Source organism: Salmo trutta, chromosome 1 (assembly GCF_901001165.1).
Source record: "Salmo trutta chromosome 1, fSalTru1.1, whole genome shotgun sequence".
In the NCBI taxonomy this organism is placed as follows: Eukaryota; Metazoa; Chordata; class Actinopteri; order Salmoniformes; family Salmonidae; genus Salmo; species Salmo trutta.
Genome location: NC_042957.1, coordinates 8,070,853 through 8,095,413, shown reverse-complemented (window position 1 = coordinate 8,095,413; position 24,561 = coordinate 8,070,853). Strand labels below are relative to the sequence as shown.

The following is a 24,561-nucleotide window of genomic DNA, read 5'->3' as shown; positions in this document are numbered from 1 at the left end:
TCCCTCTCTCCTCTCCCTCTCCTCCCTCTCCCCTCTCCCTTTCCTCTCCTCTCCTCTCCCTTTCCTCCCTCTCTCCTCTCCCCTCTCCTCTACTCTCCCTTTCCTCCCCCTCTCCTCCCCCTCTCTTTCCCTCTCCTCTCCTCCCCCTCTCCTCCCCCTCTCTTTCCCTCTCCTCTCCTCTCCCTCTCCACTTCTCATCTTCTCTTCTCACCTCTTCTCTCCCCTTCTATCCTCATTTTTCTCCTGATGCTGTTAAATTATTTATAAATGCATTTACAAAACTCATTTCTTCAATCAAATGAATTACATTATGTTGTTTTCCCCTTCCAAGCATCTGCTGGTGTAGAACTTTGTTTGTCCAACGTTGAGGGTGGGTACAAGTGGAAAAAGCAGTGTGTCACTACATTCATGTAGATGTATTTATATCATGATCAAATGTCATCCTTCATTTTAAGACTCTTGTAATTGAGACCTACTGCACGTCATCAGTTCTCATGTCTAATTGTGTATTTACTGCTATTTATATTTATCTCTGCAATGATGGTATTTAATATATATGGTATATGTCCTGCAATGATGGTATTTAATATATATGGTATATGTTCTGCAATGATGGTATTTAATATATATGGTATATGTCCTGCAATGCTGTAGTGTTGTTAAATGCAGAGACAATCAGGCTAATCTTTTCTCTCTCTCTCTCTCTCCCCCTCCCTCCCACTCTCCCTCCCTCCCTCCCTCCCACTCTCCCTCCCTCCCTCCCTCCATCCTGCAGTATGTTCCTCCTGACCTTTGTATCTGTTGTTTCATCTTGGAGCAGTCCCTGTCTGTCCGGGCCCTGCAGGAGATGTTGGCTCATACAGTGCCTAACAACGAGGGGGTGAGTATCGCTGCATTACCTGTATATATAATCACTTTAATACCTACACATTATACCTGCATTACCTGTATATATAATCACTGTATAACCTACACATTATACCTGCATTACCTGTATACAGTATCACTGTATAACCTACACATTATACCTGCATTACCTCTATACAGTATCACTGTATAACCTACACATTATACCTGCATTACCTCTATACATAATCACTTTATAACCTACACATTATACCTGCATTACCTGTATATATAATCACCGTATAACCTACACATTATACCTGCATTACCTGTATACAGTATCACTGTATAACCTACACATTATACCTGCATTACCTCTATACAGTATCACTGTATAACCTACACATTATACCTGCATTACCTGTATACAGTATCACTGTATAACCTACACATTATACCTGCATTACCTCTATACAGTATCACTGTATAACCTACACATTATACCTGCATTACCTCTATACAGTATCACTGTATAACCTACACATTATAGCTGCATTACCTGTATATATAATCACTGTATAACCTACACATTATACCTGCATTACCTCTATACAGTATCACTGTATAACCTACACATTATACCTGCATTACCTCTATACAGTATCACTGTATAACCTACACATTATACCTGCATTACCTGTATATATAATCACCGTATAACCTACACATTATACCTGCATTACCTGTATACAGTATCACTGTATAACCTACACATTATAGCTGCATTACCTCTATACAGTATCACTGTATAACCTACACATTATAGCTGCATTACCTGTATATATAATCACTGTATAACCTACACATTATACCTGCATTACCTCTATACAGTATCACTGTATAACCTACACATTATACCTGCATTACCTCTATACAGTATCACTGTATAACCTACACATTATAGCTGCATTACCTCTATCCATTATCATGGTATCATCAGTACACCTCAGACCATGGTCAAAGACATAGGTGATACACTTTCACAGTTCTTTTACCTTGTATTTTACGGTGTTTTATACCACTGTGTCTCAGTGTAAAGACCATAATGTCAAACAAATCATGTTGTTATAAGGTATGGACAATAATACATTGACAATTGCTGACTCATGGGGATTCTGGTTAAAGAATATATGCCAATAAGATTCATTAAATAAATAATGTATTCAATAAAATATCAGTAAGATTTATCAAAGAAATAATGTATTCAATAAGAGATCAACGTGAGAGGATAATAGTAAAATGTATATTTTCTCCTTGTTTGACTTCAAGATAAGCCTTGAAGATACAGCTTCTACGGTAGTGTCCTCTCTAGCTGTGTGACAGTGCCCACTCCATGTCAGACACAGACCCAGCCACAGAGAAATAGCCTGTGATTGCCTTGCTTTACGTACACCCAGACAGTCTTCTCCACTCTTTCCATTCTCTGTTCTGCCCACTTGATTTACAAATAGAATGTACCCTTCCTTCCTTCCTCCCTTCCTTCCTTCCTTCCTTCCTCCCTTCCTTCCTTCCTTCCTTCCTTCCTTCCTTCCTTCCTTCCTTCCTTCCTTCCTTCCTTTTTTCCTTCCTTCCTTCCTTCCTTCCTTCCTTCCTTTTTTCCTTCCTTCCTTCCTTCCTTCCTTCCTTCCTTTTTTCCTTCCTTCCTTCCTTCCTTCCTTCCTTCCCTCCGTCTCTCCCTCCCTCCCTCCCTCCCTCCCTCCCTCCGTCTCTCCCTCCCTCCCTCAGCTATAGTACCACTGCCGTTCTTAATGATGAGCAGTGATAAGTAATCATGAATAGGGAGATAGATACTTAAATACTTATGAGTGCCCCCGTGTCCCCTACTGCAACGAAACACTTCATGGTCTGCACCTTTATGAAGAGATGTCAACTAAGTTATGAGCGCTGTTGGATCGACAACTGAACACATTAGAATTTAATTGCTTGAAGTTTGCTTAGCTTAGCTGCCCTTGCTTCACTGCTTCTGGGGTGCCAGACGATCAGATCAGTGTCAAGTTTGCATCCATTACTGCGGTGAAGTGAATTTCTGTTTGGTTGAGGTGATAACCACAGAACGCCTGGCACTTCAGTATCAGAGATGAGTATTTCAACCTGGCCCTGGACTAAAAAACACACATTTCATTATTCTTTTGGTTAATTCACCCATTTTATGACACATTTTAATGGAGACTCATGCTCTTTTAGGTATAATTTTAATATAATTGACTTCCATAACACCATGTAATATTGCTATTTGGTCTGTATCTTTGTTTAACGCTGCTAGAAAGCGGACCATGAACAGTGGGTATGTTCATTTGTTACTTTCTTTAGTTTGCATGAAGGCTCACCTCTACTGACCCCTAACTATTACAGAAAGAAAGATCTCACTTTGGCCACTTTCACTTCAAAGTGTTGCCTATTTTGGGATTGTCATCATACTATACTAAAGTAATTTATGACTATGTTTTTCAATAGATTTGTAGGTTCATCAGACACATAATGAAGATTCAGAAGTATGCCTATAGTGAGAATTGAGAATCTTTATATTATTGTACATAGCCAGAGAATTACATTTTAAAAACAAATATTTATTAGGTAAATATGCATTTGACTGAAAACCCCGCGGACATGTAGTAAAAACAATTACATGTAGATGCTGATATCTTATTCGCTTGTACCAGTTCATTTATTTGATCTCTGTAAATATTTTATTATATACCTTTTAGAGTAAGGCTTTAACGTAACATAACAAGGCTGTAACGTAACAAAATGTGGGAAAAGTCAAGGGGTCTGAATACTTTCCGAATACACTGTATGCCCCTGAACATCAATGAACGTTATGAACCTGTCACAGACAAACACAGAGATGTTAAACTATGCCCCTGAACATCACTGATTTATGACAATCTTGAAATAGACATCCCATTGGTGCCTTCCTTCACCTTGTGCACACGATTCACGTGATTGGAATGCTTTGCTTGGTGCCCCTCAAGAACAAACTATGTGTCTGTGTGAACACATTTTCAAGTGAAAGTGCTAACTAGCTAACTAGCTAACTAGCTAACTAGCTAACTAGCTAACTAGCTTTCTCATCGGATTCAGGGTGCATTTTAGCTAACCCATTTAGTGCTTAACGATAGGGAGAAAAAAAAATGTAATTTACACCTTAAAATATTTACTACACAGGGTATGTTATTATCTCTAATGGACAGATGTATGTAACATTAACAGCTGTATAGCTGACACAGTTACACAATATTTTAGTTATGTGTTTCCGAGATGATGTATTATGTCAAATATATAATTTGTGTTAACTCTTTTTGATTAAGCATCATTTGAAGACTTTAGGGAATTAACAGGAAACCTAGGTGGTGGAACGATGTTCCCTCACTGTAGAATTTGTGGTTTTCTTTCCTCTTTGTGTTGTTTCTAACAGTCTCATTTCAAGGGTACCACAAATAAAAGAGGAAATGTTATTGAATTGGCGTTGATTCCAGAAGCTTCACACAATGATTCCAGAAGCTTCACACAATGATTATTGAAGCTTCACACAGTGATTCCGGAAGCTTCACACAGTGATTCCGGAAGCTTCACACAATGATTCCGGAAGCTTCACGCAGTGATTCTGGAATGAACATACAAAGCTGTAGAACAAAGCTATTTGGAATTTGGAAACCAACACTGGGATCTATTCTACAGTGTACATCTTGCTCTTGGTGGAACACTAGACACATTGTTTTGGTCGTTTCTCTTTCTCCTTGTCCGTTTTCTCTATCTTGCATTTCCCTTTTTTTTCCTGGGTTTAATTTTTTCTTCCCTCCTATAAACATAAAATCTGTTTGATCAAATGGACAGCAAGCAAACGGAATACAATCTCCCCAGCCATTACTCTGATAATTTCAACACTCCCTGCAGAAGCTCAGAAAGAGCGGTATTAGAGTGGGGGGGTGTTGCCCGTTGTCGTGCCGCCAAGCCAAAGGCCACAGTTCACAGTGTTGATGTGTCGGCATGACAGGAGGCCTGAAATACGGGCCGCTCCGCCTCTCTCCCAGCTCTACCCCTCTACCCCTCTCTCTCTCTACCCCTCTCTCTCGCTACCCCTCTCTCTCTCTCTCTCCTCTCTCTCTCTCTCTCTACCTCTCCCTCTCTCTACCCCTCTCCCAGCTCTACCCCTCTACCCCTCTCTCCTCCCAGCTCTAACCCCTCTCTCTCTCTACCCCTCTACCCCTCTCTCTCTCTACCCCTCTCCCTCTCTCTCTCTACCCCTCTCCCTCTCTCTCTCTACCCCTCTCTCTCTCTCTCTCTCTCTACCCCTCTCCCTCTCTCTCTCTACCCCTCTCTCTCTCTCTCTCTCTCTCTACCCCTCTCCCTCTATCCTCTCTCTCTCGCTCTTCCCTACTCTCTCTCTCTTTCTCTCTATAACATCTCTCTCACTCTCTACCCTCTCTCTCTTTCTCTCTCTCTCTCTCTCTCTTTACCCTCTCTCTCTCTCTCTCTCTCTCTCTCTCTCTCTCTCTCTCTCTTTCTCTCTCTCTCTCTCTCTCTCTCTCTCTCTCTCTCTCTTCGTCTCTCTCTCTCTCTCTCTCTGTCTCTCTCTCTCTCTCTCTCTCTCTTTCTCTCTTTATCCTCTCTCTCTCTTTACCCCCTCTCTCTCTCTCTCTCTCTCTCTCTCTCTCTCTCTCTCTCTCTTTCTCTCTCTCTCTCTCTCTCTCTCTCTCTCTCTCTCTCTCTTCGTCTCTCTCTCTCTCTCTCTGTCTCTCTCTCTCTCTCTCTCTCTCTCTCTTTCTCTCTTTATCCTCTCTCTCTCTTTACCCCCTCTCTCTCTCTCTCTCTGTCTCTCTCTCTCTCTCTCTCTCTCTCTCTCTTTCTCTCTTTATCCTCTCTCTCTCTTTACCCCCTCTCTCTCTCTCTCTCTCTCTAACTCTCTCCGTATCTCCTCTCAACAACAGCTGGGATGAAGCAGGATACTCTTCCCTTCTTCCCCCTTTTTTTTATTTTGATCAATCCTCTGTTTCCTTTTTCGTCCAGAGTTATTATACAAGCACCCAGCTACAGTGTCAGTGGGATCTAGTTCACCAGCTGGTAGGCTTGGGGGCGTAGAGGACTGGGGGTTTCAACTCTGGGGGGGTGAGGGGCTTCATGGAGCAACTTGGGAATTCCCTTGCTCCCAGTGGAACTGTAGACTGTACCACCAAATCACCAAACACAGATTGATTCTGAGACTTGTGGTGTATATAGATGGTTGATTGGTTGGATTTATATAGCACTTAAATAGGGAGAAACTCACATCCTCCACACAGCAATGTGTAGCGGCACCGTTATCTTCCTCTAAGTTCTCATTCTTTATCCAAATCATTATTTCTCACTCCTTTATAGGGGATATAGATAGCAACACTGTAGAGAGTTTGTGGGTTATTATGCTAATGTTACATAATCTTGTTTTTTTCTTCATGCCTCTAGAGGTTGTTGAGGAGGGTGAGTAATAATTCACGTCTGTTTTTAAATCTTTCTGTTTTCTTCAATTCATTGATATCAAGAGAGACTTTGCGGACTTTGACTCTTTTGAGATCTTTCTTTTACATAAGATATCTTTCTCTTTACGGGTTTCACTTCACAACATTTCTTCGTCCACGGTACTGCGGCCAAATGTTTCTCGTTTGTCAACTGAACGGGGGTCTAACACAGGTAGTCGAGTTGTACAGCATGACCTGGGTGGGATAACCTCTGACCTTTTGGGACTGTTTCATGTTGGGTGTGTTGTTGTTGTGTTCATTTGATTGTTTGTCTGTCTGTCCTCTCGTGGGGGTACTAGTCAAGCATGTCCGTATCCCAGATGGCATCCTATGCCCTATATAGTGCACTACTTTTGACCAGGACCCATAGGGCTCCCACAGGATTCCCACAGGATTCCCACAGGATTCCCACAGGATTCCCACAGGATTCCCACAGGGCTCCAAAGGGCTTTCATAGGGCTCCATAGGGCTCTCATGGGGCTCCATAGGGCTCCATAGGGCTCTCATAGGGCTCCATAGGGTAGTAGTGCACTATATAATGAATAGGGTGCCATTTGGGACGCAGAATGTCCTCTGTCTCCAGACAATATTCGAAAGTGATGTCGTCCCCTCATATCCTTTCCATCAGCTGCACTAAGAGACCGGAAAAAGCTCAAGTGAATTCTCAGTCTTGTCAGTTTTATTTCCCGTACTCCGGTCAGATCAGATGAAGGAAAGGAGACAAGGGGAGGATTCTACATTAGACTATTGAGATGCAACACCCAGACTCTAACCTCCTGAGTTGTTTCCTCCCTACTACCCCCCTCCTACCCTCCTCTTCCTCCCCTACCCTCCACTCTTCTCTCCTCCTTCCTAGGCGGCCCAGGGGGGTGGACACCGGACCCTGCTCTATGGTCACGCCATCCTCCTACGCCACTCCTTCAGCGGAATGGTGAGCATGTGGAACATCTGCCACCCTGACCCTCATACTCACAGGGGCCCACATGGCACCCTATTCCCTTTATAGTGCACTACTTTTGATCAGGCCCCATAGGGCTCTTGTATACTTTAATTATGAATAGAGTGCCATGTGGGACATACGTTTTAACAACTACAAACATTTTACTGAGGAGCTCCAGTGTCTGAGGAGCTCCAGTGACTGAGGAGCTCCAGTGTTTGAGGAGCTCCAGTGTCTGAGGAGCTCCAGTGACTGAGGAGCTCCAGTGACTGAAGAGCTCCAGTGTTTGAGGAGCTCCAGTGTCTGAGGAGCTCCAGTGGCTGAGGAGCTCCAGTGACTGAGGAGCTCCAGTGACTGAGGAGCTCCAGTGTCTGAGGAGCTCCAGTGTCTGAGGAGCTCCAGTGTCTGAGGAGCTCCAGTGACTGAGGAGCTCCAGTGACTGAGGAGCTCCAGTGACTGAGGAGCTCCAGTGTCTGAGGAGCTCCAGTGTCTGAGGAGCTCCAGTGTCTGAGGAGCTCCAGTGTCTGAGGAGCTCCAGTGTCTGAGGAGCTCCAGTGTCTGAGGAGCTCCAGTGTCTGAGGACCAACATCTGTGAAAGCTTTAGCAGTACCAGAGCTGTATTATCAGTGGATAAGTGTTGAATGAAAAGGTCACCAGACCAGACTGTATTACCTAAACATTAGAATGCAGTAGCTCTAAAGATAGCACTGACAATGGCTTGAGATTTGCAATAATTTGAAATAATTTAACAGTATATATTCTGAAATAATTTAACAGTATATATATATATATATATACATATATATATATATATTCTGCAAATGATAGAAATGAATCATGAAAGATGTAAATACATTTTATCAATTGTTTTCCTTCCTATCTTCTCGCAATTTTCATATTGTGTGGCTTCTCAACAGTACCTGACCTGCTTGAAGACATCAAGATCGTTGACAGACAAACTGTCATTTGACGTGGGATTACAAGAAGATTCAATAGGTAAGATTGACATTAGACACAGCCTTGCTCCCTGTAACTACATCTAATGGTGTTATGTACCATTTATATTACACACAGCCTTGCTCTAATGGTATAGAGCTTTCTGAATAGTCATTTTAGGTTGGCCTCCCTTGAGATTAAATCATTTATCTAAAGGAGAAGGAGACAAAACTCTGTGGGTCCTTCCCAAATAGAGCCTAAGGGCCCTGGTCAAAAGGGCCCTGGTCAAAAGGGCCCTGGTCAAAAGTAGTGCACCATAAAGGGAATGCCATTTGGGACACATCCTATGGCTGCTGTGGAGCCAGCATTGTATGGTAGCTAGGTGACATTTGAACTACAAAATGAAGTGGAGTCATTTATCAAACCGGATGTGGTACTTAACACTTTACACTTGTGGAAATTGGCCTGTATGGATAGGGCTAAATTTAAATGTTTCTTAAAGAAAAAATTGCTCCTGAGTGGCGCAGTGTTCTAAGGCACTGCATCTCAATGCTAGAGGCGTCACTACAGACCCTGGTTCAATTCCAGGCTGAATCACAACCGGCTGTGATTGGGATTCCCATAGGGCGGCGCACAATTGGCTCAGCGTCATCTGGGTTAGGGCTTGGCCGGGGTAGGCCGTCATTGTAAATAAGAATTTATTCTTAACTGACTTGCCTAGTTAAATAAAAAATATGGAATGCATAACCATGGTAGAAATGAAAAGGGAACAGTTTGGAGATTATGGGGAAATTATTAGAATAATGGTGAGGACACAACAGTTTACCTAACACAAGACTGAATCCAAACAGTGGCATTTGCCTGTGGTTAGTCCATTCCATAAATGTTTTTATCCTGAAAAACTCCCCAGTCCTTAAAGATTACAAACATACCCATAACATGATGCTTGAAAATATGGAGAGTGGTACTCAGTGATGTGATGTGTTGGATGTGTTGGACAGATAATTGTATGTGTGAGGCACAGAGATGAGGTAGTCATTAAAAAAGTTATGTTAAACACTATTATTGCACACAGTGAGTCCATGCAATTTATGTGACTTGATAAGCACATTTTTACTCCTGAACTTATTAAGGCTTACCATAGCAAAGGGGTTGAATACTTATTGTAAACATTAATTTGTAAATATTTCGAAACACATAATTCCACTTTGGTATTGCGTGTACACCAGTGACAAAAAAAAATCTAAATTCAGGCTGTAACAAAATGTGGAAAAAGTCAAGGGGTGTGAATACTTTCTGAAGGCGCTGTACACTGAGTCCTCGTAATTTACAGCAACAACAAATGTGCTAAAGTTGCCCAATTAGCAGGAGGGATGGGGGCAATTTCTTGTCGCGTGTGATGCTCAAGGTCAGAACACTGTCAGTCAAAACCCAAACAGAGCTGTGAAGCGGAGACCCTGAGCTCTAACGTAATGTATAGCATGTTACTGCACTGCCACTGCATTCCAATTTAAGAGGTTATCAGTGTCCAAATCTGCGAATACGGGTGCGGGTGTAAAGATCGGCGATTTTCAAGGGCTACCTGTGACTCTACTAGACGTGCAGACTGGTTTCCATATTAATAGCTGACCTTGCTATTTATATGTGCTGTGGTCCCCATAACAGAGGCACTATATCAACGTGAGGACGTAACGAGCAGACAAAATGGCTGCCTCGAGTCTGTCTGTTGCCTGGCTTTGAAACTGTTGATCTTTGATATTCGAAGACTTCAAAATGTACTGATCAACAATCCTGCAGCAAATAATGATACACTAACAACACTGTATGTATAAGTGGATGCGTTGGTACTTGGACCGCCAATTAAATGCAAGAAATGTACATGCCAGTGAAATATTTGAAGAAGTATGCGTTTGTATTTCAATGGTCGGCTTCTATATCTTTATATTTTTTTTATCCTTATGAAGTTACAATTCATTTATGTTACCATAGTTACCATAGTCTTATTGTAATCTCAGAACCCGGGAACCACATTGTGAGTGCACTGGCTAGCAACTATGTTAACAGTCTGTCACAAGAGACTATGATAGTCTCATCCAAGGCCTGTTGTCTGTCTCTCCAGGAGAGGCATGTTGGTGGACCATCCACCCTGCGTCCAAGCAGAGGTCAGAGGGAGAGAAGGTCCGTATCGGAGACGACCTCATCCTGGTCAGCGTGTCCACAGAGAGGTACCTGGTGAGTATCTATCAATCAACCAGTAAACCAATCAATCAACCAATCAATCCGTACACAGAGAGTTACCTGTGAGACCCAAAGTGAACACTATTTGTGGCCCATTGTCACCTTTTAGTAGGTGTGAACGTAGGTGTGAAGGTAAGTGTGAAGATCGGTGTGATGGTAGGTGTGAAGATAGGTGTGAAGGTAGGTATGAAGGTAGGTGTGAAGGTAGGTGTGAAGGTAGGTATGAAGGTAGGTGTGAAGGTAGGTGTGATGGTAGGTGTGATGGTAGGTGTGAAGATAGGTGTGATGGTAGGTATGAAGGTAGGTGTGAAGGTAGGTGTGAAGGTAGGTATGAAGGTAGGTGTGAAGGTAGGTGTGATGGTAGGTGTGATGGTAGGTGTGAACGTAGGTGTGAAGGTAAGTGTGAAGATCGGTGTGATGGTAGGTGTGAAGGTAGGTGTGAAGGTAGGTATGAAGGTAGGTGTGAAGGTAGGTGTGAAGATAGGTGTGATGGTAGGTGTGAAGGTAGGTGTGAAGGTAGGTGTGATGGTAGGTATGAAGGTAGGTATGAAGGTAGGTGTGAAGGTAGGTGTGATGGTAGGTGTGAAGGTAGGTGTGAAGGTAGGTGTGATGGTAGGTGTGAAGATAGGTGTGAAGGTAGGTGTGAAGGTAGGTGTGATGGTAGGTGTGAAGATAGGTGTGAAGATAGGTGTGATGGTAGGTGTGAAGGTAGGTGTGAAGGTAGGTGTGATGGTAGGTGTGAAGATAGGTGTGAAAATAGGTGTGATGGTAGGTGTGAAGGTAGGTGTGATGGTAGGTGTGAAGATAGGTGTGAAGATAGGTATGAAGGTAGGTGTGAAGGTAGGTGTGAAGATAGGTGTGAAGGTAGGTGTGAAAGTAGGTGTGAAGGTAGGTGTGAAGGTAGGTGTGAAGGTAGGTGTGATGGTAGGTATGAAGGTAGGTGTGAAAGTAGGTGTAATGGTAATTATATGGTTTTAAGTTCCTCTAACTACTCACAGCCTCTCATATGGCCAGAGGCAGGGTTGCAACACATAAAGGGATAAAACAGAAATGAGAACCACATGGATCCTAAAAACTCTCAGAAATACTTAGTCTAGCTACCCGACTGTTTTTGTATTCAACAGTGTTTTATGGCTGCCTTCCCCAGACAGCAAGTTGGCTAAAGCCTGAACAGATTGTCACCCTGGCAATATACTCTCACCTCCTAACAGACAATATCAACATGTTATTGCTCGTACTTTGGTTCAGACGGTTTGTTTTGAGTTGGACAGAGAACATTAAATCTGTTGTTCAGTTCACAGACTGTGGATCATTGCTCATTTCTCCATCTCCGATATTTTTTTCCTTTCAGTTTTTCACTTGTTGGTCTGTATTTCTGCTGGGTTGATTTATTTCCATGCCGAAGCGTTTTAATATCTGAATATCTGTAGCGCCGGGCCTACCTCTCTGTTAGAGACCACTGGGGAATGATTGAAAGTCCAAGTGGGGGGGGGAAATGTTGTGTGTTTTGGACTGATTATGTGCCCCACTGATCTCAGTGCTGACTGATTGATTGAGCAGGCTAGGAGGAGACCCAGGTCCTAGATCAGTTTGGGTTGTCTTGCCAGAGCAAGCTAAGAGACTAGGATTCAGCAGAGACAGCACAAACAGATCTGCTCACACAATCATCCCCATCACATCAGTCCACTTGAAATAGTCCTGTTAAAACAGTTCTCGAGTCTTGAACCCCCTCATCCCAGGCCAACCAGTGGCATTTATCTGGCTGATGAGCTGACAGCGATTCCCAAACCTTCCCTAACAAAGCCATCACCTACAGACAGATGAACCTGGAGAAGAGTCCCCTAAGTAAGCTGGTCCTGGGGCTCTGTTCACAAACACAAACAGACCCCACAGAGCCCCAGGACAGCAACACAATTAGACCCAATCAAATCATGAGAAAACAAAAAGATAATTACTTGACACATTGGAAAGAATTAACAAAAAAACAAAAAAAACTGAGCAAACTAGAATGCTATTTGGCCCTAAACAGAGAGTACACAGTGACAGAATACCTGACCACTGTACTGACACAAAATTAAGGAAAGCTTTGACTATGTACAGTGTGCATAGCCTTGCTATTGAGAGAGGCTGCCGTAAGCAGACCTGGCTCTCAAGAGAAGACAGGCTATGTGCACACTGCCCACAAACAAAATGAGGTGGAAGGTGAGCAGCATTTCCTAACCTCCTGCCAAATGTATGACCATATTAAATGTATGACCATATTTCCCTCAGATTACACAGACCCACAAAGAATTTGAAAATAATCAAATGTTGATAAACTACTGGGTGAAAAACCACAGTGTGCCATCACAGCAGCAAGATGTGTGACCTGTTGCCACAAGAAAAAGGCAACCAGTGAAGAACCAACACCATTGTAAATATAACCCATATTTATGTTTATTTTTTTCCCCTTTTGTACTTTAACTATTTGCACATCGTTACAACACTGTATATAGACATAATAGGACATTTTAAATGTCTCTATTATTTTGGAACTTGTGTGAGTATTTACTGTTCACTTTTTATTGTATATTTCACTTTTGTTTATCCATTTCACTTGCTTTGGCAATGTTAACATATGCTTCCCATGCCAATAAAGCCCCTTGAATTGAATTGAGAGAGTTAGAGAGAGAGAGTTATAGAGAGAGAGGGGGGAGCGAGAGAGAGAGCGAGAGAGAGAGGGGGGAGCGAGAGGGAGAGAGAGAGAGAGAGCAAGAGAGAGAGGGGGGAGCAAGAGGGGGGGGGAGAGAGAGAGAGAGACAGACAGACAGACAGACAGACAGACAGAGAGACAGAGACAGAGAGACAGAGTTATAGAGAGAGAGGGGGGAGCGAGAGAGAGAGCGAGAGAGAGAGGGGGGAGCGAGAGGGAGAGAGAGAGAGAAAGAGGGGAGCGAGAGGGAGACAGACAGACAGACAGACAGACAGACAGACAGACAGACAGACAGACAGACAGACAGACAGACAGACAGACAGACAGACAGACAGACAGACAGACAGACAGACAGACAGACAGACAGACAGACAGACAGACAGACAGAGAGAGAATTTGGGGAGGAAATGTGTAATTATAACATAGCTACACTCAGCAGGGCCTGAGTTTCAACTCTACCAAAGGAAAACATTCATCTGATTCATCACGCTACTGTCAAACAATCAATTGTTCCTCAACTATGGAATGAATATCACACAGGGGTTATTTCCTGAGTGATGAAGAACTATTGGTTTTCTGATATCATTGATATGACCCATCCCAGTATATTCTGTTTGGTCTAATTTCATTCTGAACATCTTTGAAGGTTGTTATTAGAGCTGTTGTCTCTGATCTGGAGTCCCAGAGCCTGTCTGTGTGAAGCTGTGTGTTGTGGATTAAACTGATGTTGGCAGTCTCATTATGATCAGTAGGCCATGGAATCCCTTTGAGCTCTACTATCTCTTCTCCCCAGCAGACTAGCCTGGGATGTTAATCTGGAGCCACAGCTGATGCGGGTCCTTAGAGAGGGTGTATGGTCTTTGTGGCAGTAATGCACTGTAAAGGCTTTAGACAGTGTCCAAACACTGTCAGGGTTGAGACAAGGTCATAAAATGCCAACTAGCTTTACAGGCCCAGTGCAGTCAAACGTGATGTCCCTGTGTTTTATATACACTGAGTGCACAAAACATTAGGAACACCTGCTCTTTCCATGAAATGGACTGACCAGGTGAATCCAGGTGAAAGCTATGATCCCTTATTGATGTCACCGGTTAAATCCACTTCAATCAGTGTAGATGAAGGGGAGAAGACGGGTTAAAATGGGCGAGACAAAATATTTAAATGCCTTTGAACGGGGTATGGTAGTAGGTGCCAGCCGCACCAGTTTGAGTGTGTCAAGAACTGTAACGCTGCTGGGTTTTTCACGCTCAACAGTTTCCCGTATGTATCAGTAATGGTCTACCACCTATAGGACATCCAGCCACCTGGACACAACTGTGGGAAGTCAACATGGGCCATCATCCCTGTGGAACGCTTTCGATACCTTGTAAAGTCCATGCCCCGACAAATTGAGGCTGTCCTGAGGGCAAAAGGGGTTGCAACTCAATATTAGGAATGTGTTCCTAATGTTTTGTACAATCAGTGTGTAGTTCCACACTATGAGGTTGACATAATACTGTGAAATTGTGAAAATTATGATAATGTCCTTTTAGTGTAAGAGCTGTTTGAAAAGACCGCCTGAAATTTCAGCCTGTTTTATTGGGATGGATTTTTGGCCTGCCTAGTAACATCACCGGGTGGTAAATTAGTTAATAGACCAATAGGAAAGAGACTTCCAAATCTCTCTGCCAATAACAGCTAGTTTACAGTTTTCTCCTCCACACTCAGACCACTCCCAGGCAGTCCTAGCTAAATTCTTCCTTGAGAAATTGCTCTTTGCTAAGAAGCTATTCTAGTTTATATTTTGTTTAACATTTCAATTGGAAACAGTAAGGTACTTAATTGTCACCCAGAAATTATTTGATATTGAGATAAAAATGGCTTCATTGGACCTTTACCAGCCCCCATATCTCTCTCACACACACACACACACACACACACACACACACACACACACACCACTGCTCCTAAGCCCATGCTGTGTCCTCTCTTCCAGCACCTGTCCATCTCTAGTGGTAGTTTCCAGGTGGATGCCTCCTTTATGCAGACTCTGTGGAATGTCCAGCCTACCTGCTCAGGAAGCAACGTGGCTGTAGGCAAGTACACCACGACTCAATTATACAATTATCATTTCAGGCTAATCCTTCATTATGAACTAGGACATATTTACTTGTTTCAGGAATGTGATGTACTTTACGCTGCTTTGTGTTATACACCCCTGGGCAACCAACCCATACACCCCAGGGCAACCAACCCATACACCCCTGGAAAACCAACCCATACACCCCTGGGAAACCAACCCATACACCCCTGGGCAACCAACCCATACACCCCTGGGAAACCAACCCATACACCCCTGGGCAACCAACCCATACACCCCTGGGCAACCAACCCATACACCCCTGGAAAACCAACCCATACACCCCTGGGAAACCAACCCATACACCCCTGGAAAACCAACCCATACACACCTGGGAAACCAACCCATACACCCCTGGGAAACCAACCCATACACCCCTGGGAAACCAACACATACATCCCTGGGAAACCAACCCATACACCCCTGGGAAACCAACCCATACACCCCTGGAAAACCAACCCATACACCCCTGGGAAACCAACCCATACACCCCATGCCAACCAACCCATACACCCCTGGGCAACCAACCCATACACCCCTGGGAAACCAACCCATACACCCCTGGGAAACCAACCCATACACCCCTGGGCAACCAACCCATACACCCCTGGGAAACCAACCCATACACCCCTGGGCAACCAACCCATACACCCCTGGGCAACCAACCCATACACCCCTGGGTAACCAACCCATACACCCCATGCCAACCAACCCATACACCCCTGGGCAACCAACCCATACACCCCTGGGCAACCAGTGGGTGTAAGTATTAATAAGCATCAGTCAGTCGATCATCAGATCATCACTGAGGCTAGTAACTTCAAAAGATCCCTATCGACCTTAGAATCTTGTGTTTATCCAATAGGATTCCTGTGTGGTGGTCACGTGATGCATCTTTGTCACGGGCATGATGAGAGTCTGACCATACCTGGATCAGAGGCCAGCGAGATGGAGCAGAGGTACACTAGGCTTCCTGTCTGCCATTTTAACAGTATGTTAGGATATGTCCTGAAGACCAGAGGTAGGCTCTTAACCCTACTATTAAGGGACATTTTAACAGGCACTTACAGTTACGTTTTATGATTTAAGAGAGCTTTAAATTAACTGCCATGACATTTTATCACCATACTGTTGAATCGTTTAGAGAAATGGGATTCATAGTGTCATATTCGTGTATGTAGGTGGCAGGGAAGTAAAGCCACAGTATACCCGTCGCCCACCGATACACAAACCCATGTAACATAACATCACAAACATTCACATGAGGGGAAACAGAGGGTTAAATACACAACGTGATTAATTGGATTGGAAACAGGTGTGTAGGAAGACAAGACAAAACCAATGGAAAATGAAAAACTGATCTATGATGGCTAGAAGACCGGCGGCGTCGACCGCCGAGCACCACCCGAGCAAGGAGGGGCATCGACTTCGGCAGAAGTCGTGACAGTACCGGCCCCCCCGACACGCGGCTCCAGCAGCCCGTCGACACCGGCCTCGGGGACGACCCGGAGGACGAGGTGCAGGGCGATCTGGATGGAGACGATGGAACTCGCTCAGCAGGGAAGGATCTAACACATCCTCCACTGGAACCCAGCATCTCTCCTCTGGACCGTACCCCTCCCAGTCCACGAGGTACTGAAGACACCTCGCCCGACGTCTCGAATCCAGCATGGATCGAACGGAGTACGCCGGGGCCCCCTCAATGTCCAGAGAGGTTGGAGGAACCTCCTGCACCTCAGCCTCTTGGAGTGGGCCAGCCACCACCGGCCTGAGGAGAGACCGATGGAACGAGGGGTTAATGTGGTAATAGGAAGGGAGCTTTAACCTATAACATACCTCGTTCACTCTCTTCATGACTTTAAACGGCCCCACAAACTGCGGACCCAGCTTCTGGCAGGGCAGGCGGAGGGGCAGGTTTCTGGTCGAGAGCCAGACCCTGTCTCCCGGTGCGAACACCGGGGCCTCACTGCGGCGACGGTCTCCGCCCACTTTCTGGCGCCGCACGGTGCGCTGAAGGCGGACAAGAGCAGCGTCCCAGGTTTCCTCCGCGCGCCGAAACCAGTCGTCCACCGCAGGAGCCTCGGTCTGACTCTGATGCCAAGGGGCCAGAACCGGCTGATACTCCAACACACACTGAAAGGGAGAGAGGTTAGTGGAGAAGTGGCGGAGCGAGTTCTGAGCCATCTCTGCCCAGGGCACAAACTCCGCCCACTTCCCCGGCCGGTCCTGGCAATAAGACCTCAGAAACCTACCCACATCCTGGTTAACTCTCTCCACCGGCCCGTTACTCTCAGGGTGAAAACCTGAGGTAAGGCTGACGGAGACCCCCAGACGTTCCATGAACGCCCTCCAGACCCTAGAAGTGAACTGGGGACCCCGATCAGACACTATATCCTCAGGCACCCCGTAGTGCCAAAAGACGTGTGTAAACAGAGCCTCCGCCGTTTGTAGGGAGACTGGGCAAAGGGAGGAGACGACAGGACTTAGAAAAACGATCCACAACGACCAGGATCGTGGTGTTACCTTGTGAACATGGAAGATCGGTTATAAAATCCACCGACAAGTGCAACCTCGGGCGTTGTGGAACGGGTAAGGGTTGTAACTTACCCCTGGGTAGGTGTCTAGGAGCCTTGCACTGAGCGCACACTGAGCAGGAGGAAACATAAACCCTCACGTCTTTAGCTAAAGTGGGCCACCAGTACCTCCCACTAAGACAGCGCATCGTCCAATCAATCCCAGGATGACCAGAGGAGGGTGACGTGTGGGCCCAGTAGATCAATCCCAGGATGACCAGAGGAGGGTGACGTGTGGGCCCAGTAGATCAATCCCAGGATGACCAGAGGAGGGTGACGTGTGGGCCCAGTAGATCAATCCCAGGATGACCAGAGGAGGGTGACGTGTGGGCCCAGTAGATCAATCCCAGGATGACCAGAGGAGGGTGACGTGTGGGCCCAGTAGATCAATCCCAGGATGACCAGAGGAGGGTGACGTGTGGGCCCAGTAGATCAATCCCAGGATGACCAGAGGAGGGTGACGTGTGGGCCCAGTAGATCAATCCCAGGATGACCAGAGGAGGGTGACGTGTGGGCCCAGTAGATCAATCCCAGGATGACCAGAGGAGGGTGACGTGTGGGCCCAGTAGATCAATCCCAGGATGACCAGAGGAGGGTGACGTGTGGGCCCAGTAGATCAATCGATTGTGGACAGCAGACGGAACGTACCGTGTGGTGGACGAATCAGAATTAGTTGGGTAACATAGATAATTAAGATGTTTTATTAGTATAATATGCTTGTGTGAGATACTTGTCATTAGAAAGTGTCCTTTGGACTCTGGTGTCTTTCAGTTGCACGTTTCTCTTAGCTCGGGCTAAGTCACTTGGGGCCCAGAGAGGGGAGAGGTCAGACTTGTTTTTTACATGTCTCTGTTGCTATGCAGAATATCAGCAAGAGAGGAGGACAGAATGAAATATTGTCTTCATATGTGAGTGTCTTTACCTATTCTTAAACCATGTGGAGGGATAGCGTGATTAATGGGGAAACAATTATTTGTCTCCACAATGTCTGTGCGCAAGTCACTCCCCTCAGTGAGCTTGTCCAGGAGTGGGGTCAAGAGGGGGTTTGCTTGAGATGGGAGTATCTAGAGTTGACAATTGATATATGCCATTGGATGAAATGGTGGTTTTGTTCTATGAAGTACCAGGGACGAGTTTAGAAACTCGTCATAGGGACCAAACTGAACGATAATTTATAGCAAATGCTATCTGGCTGTGGATACTCCTCTCTAAAGTAAACAGTCTTTCTTTGTGAACCGTTCCTAACTATCTGTGGTTTGTCATGTCAAAAGGGGGTGGATCTTACTATAAAGATCTCAGTAGCCATTGTGTTAACACTCTTAACGGGTCATTAGAAATGGTGAATCGTTGAAAGTCAAAGATGCTTTTGCAAAAGTATCTTCATTATTAAAGATGTAGTTAACTCGGACTGGTGTGTTTGTAACTCTCCTCATTTGGTAATGCAGAAATTAGCCACCACAACCGACGCCCTGCTGGACACTCAGGGGGAACGGGCTCTGCACGTGACGCCCATTCAATGTCCGCGTCCAGCTCCCACATTACCGGCGCCACCAAGCAAGAAGCTGGAATTATGGGAGTGGGATCCATGGACCGCTCCTCTGTGTCATACAGCCGGGACAATGCGTCTGCCTTAACGTTCTGGGAACCTGGTCTGTAAGAGAGGGTAAACACAAAACGGGTGAAAAACATGGCCCACCTTGCCTGGCGAGGATTCAGTCTCCTCGCTTCCCGGATGTACTCTAGATTGCGGTGGTCAGTCCAGATGAGAAAAGGGTGTTTAGCCCCCTCAAGCCAATGTCTCCACACCTTCAAAGCCTTGACGACAGCCAACAGCTCCCGGTCCCCCACATCATAGATTTCTATAACACTTTTTTGGTTACTACATGATTCCATATGTGTTATTTCATAGTTTTGATGTCTTCACTATTATTGTACAATGTAGAAAATAGTAAAAATAAAGAAAACCCCTTGAATGAGTAAGTGAATCTAAACTTCTGACTGGTACTGTATATATACACATTTATTGGGGCCCTTCAGGGGGTGCAGGGTAGCCTAGCAGTTAAGAGCGTTGGACCAGTAACCGAAAGGTTGCTGGTTTAAATCCCTGAGCCAACTAGGTGAAAAATCTGCCGATGTGCCCTCGAGCAAGGCACTTAACCCTAATTGGTCCTGTAAGTTACTCTGGATAAGAGCGTCAGCTAAAATACAAAATATTTAAATATAAGTCAAATGCCTCAGATCCTGTAACCGGTCACATTTAGTTTTAGTTTTAAAATGCACTAGGAAGAGAGTAATATTTTATTGCAAAGTCACTGTGTTTAATAGAGACAAATGTCCTGGTTTAAATTGAACTTAGTCTGTTTTAAAGGATCCAGACCTGACCCCTCTCCTCCCTCTCTTTGTCCCCAGGATTGTGAACTATGAGATGGGTAAAGGAGCATCCAGGGCCCGCTCTCTCTGGAGGCTGGAGCCCCTCAGGATCGGGTGAGCTGATACACATGCAGCCACACACACACAACCCTACCTCACCCTCTCTAATTTCTCCAACTCTCTGCCAGATGCTCACTCACATAGACACTGCACTCACTCACCTAGACACCAACATGCTTTCAGATACTTTTCAGGGTAGTGACACTTTCCTCCCAGGATATAAAATATATTATAAACTGGATGGTTAGAGCCCTGAATGCTGATTGGCTGACAGCCATGGTATATCAGACCCTATACCACAGGTATGGCAAAACATTTATTTTTACAGCTCTAATTATGTTGGTAACCAGTAAGGCACCTCGGGGGTTTGTAGTATATGGCCAATATACCACGGCTAAGGTCTATGTCCAGGCACTCTGCGTTGCGTCGCACACAGCCCTTAGCCGTGGTATATACAGTAGGCCATATACCACACCTCCTTGGACCTTATTGTTTAATTGTAAAACTGGTTGTTTGGATCCTGGATGCTGATTGGACAAGCAGCGTTCCAAGCCTTGCTGTATTGGTCATCACAGACACACCTATGCCTTCTAACGGTTCCATCTGAAAATTATCACTGCCTCTGCAGAATATCATGTTGCTGTCTGAATAATCTATTTTATTTATCTCAACTTGCACATTATTTCCCCTTGCTTCCAGCCTAGCTTTTAGTTTGGTACAGCGGGGGTTAATATAAACCTAGCATTTAGTTTGGTACAGCAGGGGTTAATATAAACCTAGCATTTAGTTTGGCACAGCAGGGTTAATATAAACCTAGCATTTAGTTTGGTACAGCGGGGTTAATATAAACCTAGCATTTAGTTTGGTACAGCGGGGTTAATATAAACCTAGCATTTAGTTTTGTACAGCGGGGGTTAATATAAACCTAGCATTTAGTTTGGTACAGCGGGGTTAATATAAACCTAGCATTTAGTTTGGTACAGCGGGGTTAATATAAACCTAGCATTTAGTTTTGTACAGCGGGGGTTAATATAAACCAAGCATTTAGTTTGGTACAGGGGGGTTAATATAAACCTAGCATTTAGTTTGGTACAGCGGGAGTTAATATAAACCTAGCATTTAGTTTGGTACAGCGGGGTTAATATAAACCTAGCATTTAGTTTGATACAGCGGGGTTAATATAAACCTAGCATTTAGTTTGGTACAGCAGGGGTTAATATAAACCTAGCATTTAGTTTGGTACAGCGGGGTTAATATAAACCTAGCATTTAGTTTTGTACAGCGGGGGTTAATATAAACCTAGCATTTAGTTTGGTACAGCGGGGTTAATATAAACCTAGCATTTAGTTTGGTACAGCGGGGTTAATATAAACCTAGCATTTAGTTTTGTACAGCGGGGGTTAATATAAACCAAGCATTTAGTTTGGTACAGGGGGGTTAATATAAACCTAGCATTTAGTTTGGTACAGCGGGAGTTAATATAAACCTAGCATTTAGTTTGGTACAGCAGGGGTTAATATAAACCTAGCATTTAGTTTGGCACAGCAGGGTTAATATAAACCTAGCATTTAGTTTGGTACAGCGGGGTTAATATAAACCTAGCATTTAGTTTGGTACAGCGGGGTTAATATAAACCTAGCATTTAGTTTTGTACAGCGGGGGTTAATATAAACCTAGCATTTAGTTTGGTACAGCGGGGTTAATATAAACCTAGCATTTAGTTTGGTACAGCGGGGTTAATATAAACCTAGCATTTAGTTTTGTACAGCGGGGGTTAATATAAACCAAGCATTTAGTTTGGTACAGGGGGGTTAATATAAACCTAGCATTTAGTTTGGTACAGCGGGAGTTAATATAAACCTAGCATTTAGTTTGGTACAGCGGGGTTAATATAAACCTAGCATTTAGTTTGATACAGCGGGGTTAATATAAACCTAGCATTTAGTTTGGTACAGCAGGGGTTAATATAAACCTAGCATTTAGTTTGGTACAGCAGGGGTTAATATAAACCTAGCATTTAGTTTGGTACAGCGGAGTTAATATAAACCTAGCATTTAGTTTGGTACAGCGGGGTTAATATAAACCTAGCATTTAGTTTGGTACAGCGGGGTTAATATAAACCTAGCATTTAGTTTGGTACAGCGGGGTTAATATAAACCTAGCATTTAGTTTGTTACAGCGGGGTTAATATAAACCTAGCATTTAGTTTGGTACAGCGGGGGTTAATATAAACCTAGCATTTAGTTTGGTACAGCGGGGTTAATATAAACCTAGCATTTAGTTTGGTACAGCGGGGTCAATATAAACCTAGCATTTAGTTTGGTACAGCGGGGGTTAATATAAACCTAGCATTTAGTTTGGTACAGCGGGGGTTAATATAAGCCTAGCATTTAGTTTGATACAGCGGGATTAATATAAACCTAGCATTTAGTTTGGTACAGCGGGGTTAATATAAACCTAGCATTTAGTTTTGGTACAGCGGGGGTTAATATAAGCCTAGCATTTAGTTTGATACAGCGGGATTAATATAAACCTAGCATTTAGTTTGGTACAGCGGGGTTAATATAAACCTAGCATTTAGTTTGGTACAGCGGGGTTAATATAAACCTAGCATTTAGTTTGTTACAGCGGGGTTAATATAAACCTAGCATTTAGTTTGGTACAGTGGGGGTTAATATAAACCTAGCATTTAGTTTGGTACAGCGGGGGTTAATATAAACCTAGCATTTAGTTTGATACAGCGGGATTAATATAAACCTAGCATTTAGTTTGGTACAGCGGGGTTGATATAAACCTAGCATTTAGTTTGGTACAGCGGGGTTAATATAAACCTAGCATTTAGTTTGTTACAGCGGGGTTAATATAAACCTAGCATTTAGTTTGGTACAGCGGGGGTTAATATAAACCTAGCATTTAGTTTGGTACAGCAGGGGTTAATATAAACCTAGCATTTAGTTTGGTACAGCGGGGTTAATATAAACCTAGCATTTAGTTTGGTACAGCGGGGGTTAATATAAACCTAGCATTTAGTTTGGTACAGCGGGGTTAATATAAACCTAGCATTTAGTTTGGTACAGCGGGGGTTAATATAAACCTAGCATTTAGTTTGGTACAGTGGGGGTTAATATAAACCTAGCATTTAGTTTGGTACAGCGGGGTTAATATAAACCTAGCATTTAGTTTGGTACAGCGGGGTTAATATAAACCTAGCATTTAGTTTGGTACAGCGGGGTTAATATAAACCTAGCATTTAGTTTGGTACAGCGGGGTTAATATAAACCTAGCATTTAGTTTGGTACAGCGGGGTTAATATAAACCTAGCATTTAGTTTGGTACAGCGGGGTTAATATAAACCTAGCATTTAGTTTGGTACAGCGGAGTTAATATAAACCTAGCATTTAGTTTGGTACAGCGGGGTTAATATAAACCTAGCATTTAGTTTGGTACAGGGGGGTTAATATAAACCTAGCATTTAGTTTGGTACAGCGGGGGTTAATATAAACCTAGCATTTAGTTTGATACAGCAGGGTTAATATAAACCTAGCATTTAGTTTGGTACAGCGGGAGTTAATATAAACCTAGCATTTAGTTTGGTACAGCGGGGTTAATATAAACCTAGCATTTAGTTTGGTACAGCGGGAGTTAATATAAACCTAGCATTTAGTTTGGTACAGCGGGGTTAATATAAACCTAGCATTTAGTTTGGTACAGCGGGAGTTAATATAAACCTAGCATTTAGTTTGATACAGCGGGGTTAATATAAACCTAGCATTTAGTTTGGTACAGCAGGGTTAATATAAACCTAGCATTTAGTTTGGTACAGCGGGGTTAATATAAACCTAGCATTTAGTTTGGTACAGCGGGGTTAATATAAACCTAGCATTTAGTTTGATACAGCGGGGTTAATATAAACCTAGCATTTAGTTTGATACAGCGGGGTTAATATAAACCTAGCATTTAGTTTGGTACAGCGGGGTTAATATAAACCTAGCATTTAGTTTGGTACAGCGGGGTTAATATAAACCTAGCATTTAGTTTGGTACAGCGGGGTTAATATAAACCTAGCATTTAATTTGGTACAGCGGGGTTAATATAAACCTAGCATTTAGTTTGGTACAGCGGGGTTAATATAAACCTAGCATTTAGTTTGGTACAGCGGGGTTAATATAAACCTAGCATTTAGTTTGGTACAGCGGGGGTTAATATAAACCTAGCATTTAGTTTGATACAGCGGGGGT

At 43.8% G+C, this 24,561-nt stretch overlaps 1 protein-coding gene across 3 annotated transcripts in view; it reads left to right on the top strand.

Moving 5' to 3' along the window:
* ryr3 (ryanodine receptor 3) overlaps nucleotides 1-24,561 on the top strand; it is a 242,265-nt gene that overhangs the window by 41,397 nt on the left and 176,307 nt on the right. For 2 of the 3 annotated variants that reach the window (XM_029704372.1, XM_029704286.1), the window contains exons 3-9: nucleotides 776-880; nucleotides 7,255-7,329; nucleotides 8,253-8,331; nucleotides 10,391-10,503; nucleotides 15,177-15,276; nucleotides 16,186-16,279; nucleotides 20,303-20,377. In XM_029704372.1, coding sequence (XP_029560232.1) covers nucleotides 776-880; nucleotides 7,255-7,329; nucleotides 8,253-8,331; nucleotides 10,391-10,503; nucleotides 15,177-15,276; nucleotides 16,186-16,279; nucleotides 20,303-20,377 — 641 coding nt within the window. Of the gene's footprint in view, nucleotides 1-775; nucleotides 881-3,169; nucleotides 3,191-7,254; nucleotides 7,330-8,252; nucleotides 8,332-10,390; nucleotides 10,504-15,176; nucleotides 15,277-16,185; nucleotides 16,280-20,302; nucleotides 20,378-24,561 lie in introns of all 3 variants that reach the window. The other variant, XM_029704198.1, reaches the window with a different exon arrangement.